This window comes from Hyalella azteca, unplaced genomic scaffold (genome assembly GCF_000764305.2).
Source record: "Hyalella azteca isolate HAZT.00-mixed unplaced genomic scaffold, Hazt_2.0.2 contig5416, whole genome shotgun sequence".
Classification (NCBI taxonomy): domain Eukaryota; kingdom Metazoa; phylum Arthropoda; class Malacostraca; order Amphipoda; family Hyalellidae; genus Hyalella; species Hyalella azteca.
The window spans coordinates 82,205-92,112 of NW_025935608.1; the positions used below are offsets into that span (position 1 = coordinate 82,205).

Consider the following 9,908-nt stretch of genomic DNA (forward strand, 5'->3'; position numbering starts at 1 on the left):
ACGTAAAATTACGTAATTTAACGATGCCCGGAAGTCAGATTCGATCCGCGGCCTGGTGGTGCACGGCAGGTTCTATGCGAGGCCGGAGGAAGACAAAGCCGAGTGGTTCACGGCTGATTGGTGGATGTCCGGAGATATCCAAGGCGTTCGATTCAGGGCTTATTGGTGCACAAAATTGGTGGTGCACGGCTGCGCTCCCCGCCAACATCACTTATGTCGCTTACTCGCCTACCTCTTTACTATCTATTTTGTTAGCAAAACTGAGCCCAAACTCTCTAACGCGAACGAAAAGCTTTATGGTTGTTAGGTGGCAATTGAATCCTCAATATAATGTATTATACGGTTTTATTTACGGTCGGCGAGTAACGTGCAATTCGCTGCAGGCTGACGGCTTATGTAGCATTGACGGTAATTCAGCTAATACACGTGATGAAATTGGTGTATTTTTTACTGTCTGAAAGCCTTGAGAGTAAATGCATGCACTGCAAATGGTTAGAACTACCTTAAATTTAGAAATTTTCTATTAATTTCAAATAGGGCCTTTTTGGGCCTTTTTTGTGAGTCAAATTGGCCTTTTTCTCTTGGCTCCATCTGGCAACCCTGCTCCTCTGTCTAGTATTGCCTCATTTGCCTGTCTGAGTCTGATGCTGTCTGTCAGCTGGTCACGGGGGGAGTATTACGTCTGTACCGTAAGTTAAATTAGGGAAAAAGGGTAAATTTGGAAAATGTGATGATAGTACAAATGGCTATAAGTAATGACTTCAATACTTAAGAATATCAGCGCAGCACACCGATAACTCATCAAAGAAGACAAGATTAATAATATCACTGGAAGATTGTGTTTCTTTGGCGACTGAACATTTATTCACATTTTGATGTTAATTTATTCACATTTTTAATAGTGACAGTGAATGTCACTATTAGTCTATTACCTGTTAGTGCCTTGGTTTGGTATAAGGTATTGAATATTGATTGCTAGTATTTGTTAAAATGGAACAGACCGCAAAATGCTATGAATGTTCTGCAATGTTATGAATCGGCAACAGGCCTATGGCCTAATAAACGCTGAAACTGCTATTATTACTACAGAACAAACAACCCAACAAGAAATTGCAGCTTTTCACAGATAGGTATATTACAATAACATTCATTTATAGGTGCATTATGCATAAGAAGGCATTTTTCTTGCAGTTTCGGTAGAAGTATACTGATATGTCATATGAACATAGGCTAGGTACCTTACCGTACCTATCATATTTGAACCTTAGATAAGTGAGGTCTGTGAGCTGTTCTGCTTGTTAATGAGTAGCTAAATGCATGCATTCCAAGTCCCAACTAGGATAAGGTAATAGCAATATAATAATACATAATGATGAAAATCCCAGCCACATTGTAGATGACAAGGTGTTCCATGGATTAGTATCCATTACAGAATAGAGTTGAGAGTACCAAGATTGAATTGTTTTTAATAATTTAACTGATTTTTATAATTGCTTCAGCCTCAATGTGACCTCCTAGGTAGGTCCTATTTGTTGATTTCCCTATATTTTCCCACAAGAATATTTTGAAATTTGAATGGTACACACAGCACAGCAGAATTGTAGCAGGCCAGTGAGTTGTGAGTTTGAGACCGCAAAATGCTATGAATGTTCTGCAATGTTATGAATCGGCAACAGGCCTATGGCCTAATAAACGCTGAAACTGCTATTATTACTATTATTAGCCTATTAGGCTAGTAGCAATTATTATCATTTTTCTTGGTCTCTTTATCAGTAAGTTGTAGGGTAAACGCAGTATATTCCAATACTTTAGGGATGTAGCAAAAAATGAATGGCTATAAAAAATACACTGTATGTGCAACTGGAGTTCTGTTTGCTTTACATCACTCAAAACACAGCACTATGTGCCAGCAACAATGAAACGTCACAAAATGTTGCCATATTCACCATCAAACGGGGTAAAAAGGGACAGTTTTGAGCGTTTTTTGTTAATAACTTCATACCATGAAACATTTCAGAAACAAGTTTAGGCTCATTTTATAGCTCTTTGCAAGGGCTATCCAATGGCATCTTCAAAAAAATTCTATATGCTATTCGTAAGGTGCCAGATGCAAAATAAAACTGTCCCAATTTACCCCTGGGAACGGGGTAATCCAGGACACTTGCAATAAAAGTTAATTTTAAAACGTTTGAAGCATGCAGAGTGCATGCTTCAAACGTCAAAGGCTCAAAGCATGCAGAGTTTTTTATGTGTCTAACTTAATCATCTATTAATATTTTTACCACTTGAAATCAGCAAATACAAGTATACTTGAAGGATTCCTAATATATTCACAGAAGTATTTAAAAGTCTCAAACCATAATATTCTTTCTACACAAACAGTTTATCACTATTTGGTAGAGCAAGGTCAACTATCAACTTAAGCACGTTTTTCAATGTTCTCACTGGGTGATGTGCACCGTCTCTCTTTGGATTTCAACATTTTCCCACCAGACGGCCCAGACCTAGTGTTTTGGCAATAGTATGGCACGCAAAAGTATGATGTCACTATTTCAACTATCAACAATTGCATGGAACTAAGAAAAAGCTTAATATAAAGGAAAAAAGTTGATAAGTGTCAGAATTACCCACGATGTCGGAATATACCGCGTTTACCCTATGTCATTTTCTTCCACAGATTGATCATTGATTTGATCTACCTAAGGCTAATGTATGATTATTTACTTAGCATTTCTGTGATTGCTTTTTATACACTTTAACTCTCCTGGTACATCAAAGATTCTAAATAAAAAGTTTGAATCATATATTCAAGTATAATTATATATTCATGTAATATTATATATTCATATAACATTAGAAATGTCAGAACCTGAACTACTGTTGGATTCTGATATCCGCCTGTGGGTTTTCTTCCCCATTGGTCTGGTGACATTCTTTGTCGGAATTGTTCGACATTACTTAAGTGTGTTGATATCTTCACAAAAGAAAGTGGACCTGACACAGCTTCAAGACAGGTGAAATTCTGAAAAAATGCCATTTTGATAGGTAGCATTGTATTTTTATTATTTCTATATATGTTATACAAATTTAATTGCATAAATATCTTATATAAATGCTTGAATATTTGAAAGTGTCGTGTAAGTATAAAGTTATCAAATTAAAATCACTGTAACAGCCGGTTATGCAAGCCTTTCTTTAACATTCTTTCAGTCAGGTACTATTGCGGTCTCGTATGCTCAGAGAAAATGGGAAGTATCTACCAAAGCAGTCATTTTATGCCAGGAGAGATTTTTTCAACAATGAAGAAACTGGTAAGTTGGCATTCTAATTAATTATTCATCTAATAACTTGGAAGTGTTGCAAAAACCTAATTTGTCCTACCTTGATTTTATGCGATACCCTATTGAGTTGTGTCCTATTTACAATTTACTGATAATTATCTTTATCTGCTTCATTATTTTGAAATGCATCCTTTGCTCATGATTTATTTGCCAAGCAGGTTACCTGACAACAACCAAGCGTCCTGCAGCACCTCAGGCCATGACTGACCCAACTGTCATGGCTGAGATGTTGAAGGGTAACGTCACTAATGTGTTACCTATGATTGCTATTGGTGGCTGGATCAACTGGACCTTCTCTGGTTTTGTCACAAGTAAGTCTGCTGACAATATTGAATTTTTTTCAGCTCTGGCCTAGATGAATTTTGATGATTGAAGTCATATCAATCAAATTGTACTTGGCATTGCATCCTGTCCACATGTTTGCTGCAGCAGCCTGGAATTATGGCAGATAAATGACTCAAAAATATTCAGCTCACACCTTCTAAGAAATGCACAGTGGCAAGGTACTTGAACAGAGAAATCTGATAATGAATGAGCCATCTTAGATATCAGAAAATACAGGTAGTGCAGCAAAATCTTCACTGAGATTCAATAAATACAGTTTTGGTTTTCTTTCCAATAATTCCTTCAAGTTTCTTGTCAAGAAATGTGATTTTGAAATGAGTTGCAGCCAAAACAAGTCATCTTTAGGTGCAGCAATTGTTGACAGTTTGACAATTCAATAGGTTGGATAAAATGTGACAATAAATAAATGCAGTTGTCTTGCCTTATTGAACTCATTTTCATTATGCTGAGCACCAAATATTTGCAAAACCATTACATTTTAAAGCAAGTAATGTTTTTGTTCATTCACCCAGCTATGTTGTATGCACCTGGGAAAGCTGTGATTCCTTCCATAATATTGCTCCCAAACTATTCCTCCTCAAAGCCTGGAGAGTAGAATAATAGATCTAGAGTGGGATTACCACACAAACCAAGTGTAGGAAAGTTGTGTTCATTGAATTAGTTGCTGCAATTTATTTTCATTTTTCAATTATAAATCAAATTTTCTAGTGTGTCACTTCAAGAACTCTTGTGGGAAAGCTCACACTTGTTAGTTGGCACGCACATATAAATTGTTCTTTCTTTCAACAAGCCTCCTCTAATACGAGAATGTTCCAGGTGCAAGTAAATAAAACTTATCTTATCATAGCATTGGACCACTCTTATACTTGTATAATGAATTTATTTGTATTATAATGATAAAATGGTTTATTTCATCGATATATGATACAGTATGATACGTCTGTAAATCCATCTTATCAACTGAAAATGAAGTTACTTGCAAGAAAATAGTTGGCGAAAAAAGTGGTGATCTGGTATAATCACCACAAAAGTTAATGTGATGCTTGAGGTCAAGACCCATGATATTCTGAACGTGGTTATTCTAGACAGAAGTATGCTTGGAATCAAAAAGTAAACAAAGTATGATGCTTGAAGTCTATGCACATGATATTCTTGACATAGTCTTTACCCTCTATTTTTTGTTGCAGCCAAAGTGCCATTCCCGCTGACTCTGCGGTTCAAGCCCATGCTGCAGCGGGGCATTGAGCTCTACACTCTGGATGCTTCCTGGGTGTCTTCAGCATCTTGGTACTTCCTTAACGTCTTTGGTCTGCGCTCCATTTATACTCTTGTGCTGGGTGAAAACAATGGTGAGCCACTGTTAGGGTTTTGATAGCTGGTATTATGAACTAGCAGGTTAGCCAGGTGTTGCCTAGGATCAATAGTACCTGCAATTTTTTAATCCCGTTATCCCGCATGTGATGATAAAACTATTGTATGACGATCAGAAGAGATCCGTTGTTTTGTTCTTGTTCAAAGCTTGGCATCAAAAATATATAGAAGCTGTTAGGGCACATTTCCTTGAACTATTTGAATTGAACTATTATTCTTTCTCTTGCATCTGTGGCGCTGTGCTTGTCAATTTGTAGACAATTGAACTACGTATCATTCTATATCTTGCAGCTGTGACATTATGCTTGTCTATTCGTAGACAATTGAACTATCATTCTATATCTTGCAGCTGTGATACTATGCTTGTCTGTTTGTAGACAATTGAACTATCATTCTATATCTAGCAGCTGTGATACTATGCTTGTCTATTTGTAGACAATTGAACTATCATTCTATATCTAGCAGCTGTGATACTATGTTTGTCTGTTTGTAGACAATTGAACTATCATTCTATATCTTGCAGCTGTGATACTATGCTTGTCTATTTGTAGACAATTGAACTATCATTTTATATCTTGCAGCTGTGATACTATGCTTGTCTGTTTGTAGACAATTGAACTATCATTCTATATCTAGCAGCTGTGATACTATGCTTGTCTATTTGTAGACAATTGAACTATCATTCTATATTGTGCAGCTGCCGACCAAGCCAAGATGATGGAGGAGCAAATGTCGATGGGTGCCGCAGGGATGCCCCCAGACCCGAAGGGGGCGTTCAAGGCAGAATGGGAGGCCCTGGAGATAGCCCAGCATCAATGGGCTCTGCAGACCACAGACGCAGACCTGTTGCGTAGGGCTGAGACCCTCATTGCCGCCTCTCACGAGTAGCCCAAGCACTTGAGAATTGCAGTTTTAATGCTTAATTTTTGTTTGGAGACAGAATGAATGGGTTCTTTTGTTTAAAATGTATATGTGATAGAAAATTAGGATCCTGTAGTGAAACCCTTCAATGTCAACTTGTTGATTTTTTCCCCTAGAGTGTGTGTTACAGTGTGTGTAGAGATAGCGTAGTAATACTTTTGCCAGTTTCTCTGCAAAACAGGCAGTATTGGACTGAGCCACTGAACTTGCATATCTTTTAGCCTTTCTTCCCTTATGTATTACCTCATCTCGTATCTTTGGCTCATTCATGTCCCTGCTTTATCTATCCCAGAGAAGATTGTTCTTCTCAAGTTTGTGTAGAGTTGAACTATCTCCCTGGCCGCGTCGTTTGCATATTTTATCTCGGAAAAATAAAAGCGTCATATTGTCCTTACAATGACACTTTCTTGCCCGCAGCTCGAGCATAGAGCGACTGTAGCACTAATACGTTCTTTACCTTAAGATGATTAACATATGGGCAAGAAGTCACTCATCCCTCTGAGTCCAGCATTCCTAATTCAGGAAGTGTAGTTTATTCTAATTTATGAAGTATTGATGTAGACTTGAAACCGCAGGAGGCAGACGTGTCTGTTGGGGCTAAGACGACCCCCCGGTCCTCTAGTCAAAATAATTGTCAAGTTGATAGAAAAATCTCGTTTGTTTACTTGTCTCAACTCCACATATTGTTTGTTGATGGGAAGATTGCAACATTAAATTACATGTGTCATTATATTTATAATGCGAAAATAGTTCCTTACCAGCGTGTAATGAAGAGCCTGGATTAAAATATTCAGTCCTTATCTCATGCAGATAAGAACCTATACATTTTCATTCTGACCCAGACGCAGCTTCTCACGTTACCCTTACTAGTTTAATGTCCAGCATTCATATATTCTGTAACACGTAGAGAAGGTTTAAAATTCATCAATGTCGGTTTGCATATTCAGGAAGGAAAGTGCTAGCTGTGTCCATTACATTCCAATATATTTTTATTTCATATTTATATGGCAGTTTTTTTGGAAGGACTATAAGTTCTTTTGTTATTTTTACCGTAGTGTGAGGTGGGATGTAGCTCATGACGATTTTCGGAACTTTATCAACGTATATTGCAGCTTATAGCGTTCTTCAGTTATTAGGACCTACTTTCCTCAGCCACATACATTTACCAAGAAGCTTACTGCCACTTGCATTGCAGTATGTGGACCGAAATAACGTTATATACGTGTCCGCAGTTTGTTAACTAAATAGCCCGCTGCTGTTTAAGCAGAGACCATTCTCGAAGTCCTATAGATATTGAAAGTTGAACAGCTCGATGCGACTTGCATGCAGTTCTAGCCTCCAATGTCATTCTAAATGTCCGCAATATCTGCCAACTGAACCGACTCCACGATTTCCGTTTCAGTTTTAACACTAAGAACGCTTTAATAGTCTCCACACTATTTGTTATCTGAATCACCGCAGCTATGTCACGTAGCGCATTGAAGGCCGGCGAGCAGAAGAAGGTAAGTTGCGAGCTGCTAAGCATCACCTATGGGGCGCTCGTAGCGCAGGTCATGAACGACTACGAGAACGTCGACGACGTCAACAGGCAACTCGACAGACTCGGCCACGACCTCGGCGTGCGTCTCATCGAAGACTTCCTGGCCAGGTAACTTCTAGAGCTGTGCGGGAATTATTCATTGATAAGGCGCTCTTTTTATTTGTGGCAAGGCAAGGTAACTTGGTCTGTTGTTACTTGAACTGCTCTTTGGTAACTCGATGTTTCCACTTCCTTTCAAAGTAATTTGCTCTGCTTTTCCTACCAACCAAGCCACCTTGTGGTAACCAACCCACGGTCTCATTTCCTTGCCAAGTGACTATGCAGTTAACGCTGGGTTCTGATTATTGTTCATTTTGATACTTTTGAAGAAAATTAAAATTATTTGCCAAGTTTAAACAATTTGAAAAAAAATTTCGTTAACTTCATTTTTAAATAGTAAAGAAAACCGTTCCGATTCGCAACTACCATAACTTTGTTGAGCTCAAGTCGGACTACTACTTGTTATCAAACTTTGTATTTGCTTGTTCACTAATGAAATGAACTCCTCAAAGCTTTGATATTTAATGGAAAGTTCAAATAAGATTCTTTTCACAAGTTTGAATTGAATATGATTTAAACTTTATGCATTTCATTTATTCATTTCACCACCGCAGGGCGAACCCTGGCAGATGTCACGATTTACGGGACACTGCCGACAAGATCCAGCAAGCGTTCAAGATTTATCTCGGCATGAACGTGACTATTGGTTCTTGGAGCCCCGCAGGTGACGAGTTCTCAATCATAATGGACCAGAACCCTCTAGAAGAATTTGTAGAACTACCCGACAGTTACGCAGGACTGCGCTACAGCAACCTATTAGCTGGGGCCATTAGAGGAGCGTGTGAAATGGTGCAGGTCGAGGTGATGGTTGCATTTACTGCGGATCATCTCAGGGGCGATAACAATACGGAACTCAGAGTCAAGTTTATTAAGAGACTTGAGGATGCCATCCCTGCTGGTGAGGATTAAACGGTGAACAAATGTGTACCATGTAAAAAATAATGTGGACAAAGTTTACCTTATGAACGTTAGTTGTGGATATGATTGGTTGATATGTATTGCCTTATATTGGCAATAGAAACTGTCTGATTATTCTTGATTATTTCTTCTTGCTCGTCTGAGAAATAATGAGCGAGAAAATAAGGTACCAAATCTCGAACTGGTGGTAAGATCGACGCGGGTAGAGAAAAAAATGTTCAGAGCCTAAGTCAGATGTCGCGACAATTACAGAGTATGGCTTTAGTGCCACGGAAATGTATACAAGAAAAACAACGATTACACAGGAATTGAAGGAGATAGTGCCAATCTCGGAGCCAAGTTATCAGTAAAAATATAAGCACGAATTCATTCATGCATAACTTTCACCATTTTTTCCCTCATATGCAACTCTAAAGGAATTAAACAACTTCTTACTTTAGTAATTATCAGCTAATCAGCATAACTTACTGTATCTTTATGATAAACAAGTCTTTGATGTTTGCTCTAATAGAGGTGTATAAGTAAGAGCAAGTACGAAGAATATGAAATGTATGTCTGTTGATACCGGTAAATGAGCTGTTGTTGTCCTAGGACCTAAATTGTTAACGTTACCTTTGACCCCAAGTGTTGAATTGCGATGTTTTTCTCCCTTAAGTTGAGAGTATAAGATGGTACTTCCTAGACTATTTAGTGTAATAGGAAGTTTTCTATTCATTCCATATACGCTTGATAAGCATGGCTCATGGGTACATGGGTAGAAATTTCGGCGTCTCGCTTGTTAAGCAATCATTAAAATTCAATTTCAAACTATGGAATCCATGAAAATTTTTATTTCTTAAGGTTGCTTGGCAAAAATGATGTTAGATGAGGTAGGATGTAAATGAAAAGTTAGTAGTATTCAGGTATATTTTTGAACTTCGTGCAATAATGCATTATTACATTGATTTATTGCAAATACTTATTGGGAATCAGTATTCAGCCATTCTAACTGATTAAATTCCGATTTCTTTCGCATAAACTCAGTGAGTTCCATAAGATAGACAGCTGTGCATTATTATTATTTAATTACATGATGTTAAAATATAATGGAGTTGTGCGTAAAAGTTTAATCACTAACCAAAAGTGAAAAGTGTAAGCATCTTTAATGTTATTAATATATTACGAGTAAGACTGTGCCTCGTTTTCTTATGTATCTGTTTTCAAGTCAGAGGGATTTGAAACCGTTGAAATATTCCTTGTATCTCTTCTAGTTATCTAAGCATGAGATAATTCAAGGCTTTCTAGCAGGCTTGAAGGATCTGATTACTGAATCCTCCAATTAGAATTGTTTTTAAAAGTGGTTCTAGGATCAAAGCAATTTTTTTAAATAGGAT

At 37.7% G+C, this 9,908-nt stretch overlaps 2 protein-coding genes across 2 annotated transcripts; both read left to right on the forward strand.

Annotated features, from left to right (window-relative positions):
- The first annotated feature begins 651 nt into the window (after positions 1-651).
- Positions 652-6,372, forward strand: LOC108678001 (ER membrane protein complex subunit 3). Its single transcript, XM_018166327.2, has 6 exons — positions 652-689; positions 2,678-3,014; positions 3,211-3,311; positions 3,500-3,652; positions 4,874-5,035; positions 5,755-6,372. Exons 2-6 carry the CDS (start codon positions 2,860-2,862, stop codon positions 5,943-5,945), a joined length of 762 nt encoding a protein of 253 aa, XP_018021816.1. The 5' UTR covers positions 652-689; positions 2,678-2,859; the 3' UTR covers positions 5,946-6,372.
- A 66-nt stretch (positions 6,373-6,438) lies between these two features.
- Positions 6,439-9,702, forward strand: LOC108678002 (trafficking protein particle complex subunit 3). Its single transcript, XM_018166328.2, has 2 exons — positions 6,439-7,626; positions 8,172-9,702. The coding sequence occupies exons 1-2, from the start codon at positions 7,442-7,444 to the stop codon at positions 8,524-8,526; spliced, it is 540 nt and encodes a 179-aa protein (XP_018021817.1). The 5' UTR covers positions 6,439-7,441; the 3' UTR covers positions 8,527-9,702.
- The last annotated feature ends 206 nt before the right edge of the window (positions 9,703-9,908 follow it).

Excerpts from the sequence above, each read along its gene's own strand:
- LOC108678002 (XM_018166328.2), top strand. The coding sequence starts at position 7,442 with ATGTCACGTAGCGCATTGAAGGCCGGCGAGCAGAAGAAGGTAAGTTGC. Across the intron at positions 7,627-8,171 it reads ATCGAAGACTTCCTGGCCAG|GGCGAACCCTGGCAGATGTC; the intron begins GTAACTTCTAGA and ends TCACCACCGCAG.
- LOC108678001 (XM_018166327.2), top strand. The coding sequence starts at position 2,860 with ATGTCAGAACCTGAACTACTGTTGGATTCTGATATCCGCCTGTGGGTT. Across the intron at positions 3,653-4,873 it reads CTTCTCTGGTTTTGTCACAA|CCAAAGTGCCATTCCCGCTG; the intron begins GTAAGTCTGCTG and ends TTTTTGTTGCAG. Across the intron at positions 5,036-5,754 it reads TGTGCTGGGTGAAAACAATG|CTGCCGACCAAGCCAAGATG; the intron begins GTGAGCCACTGT and ends TATATTGTGCAG.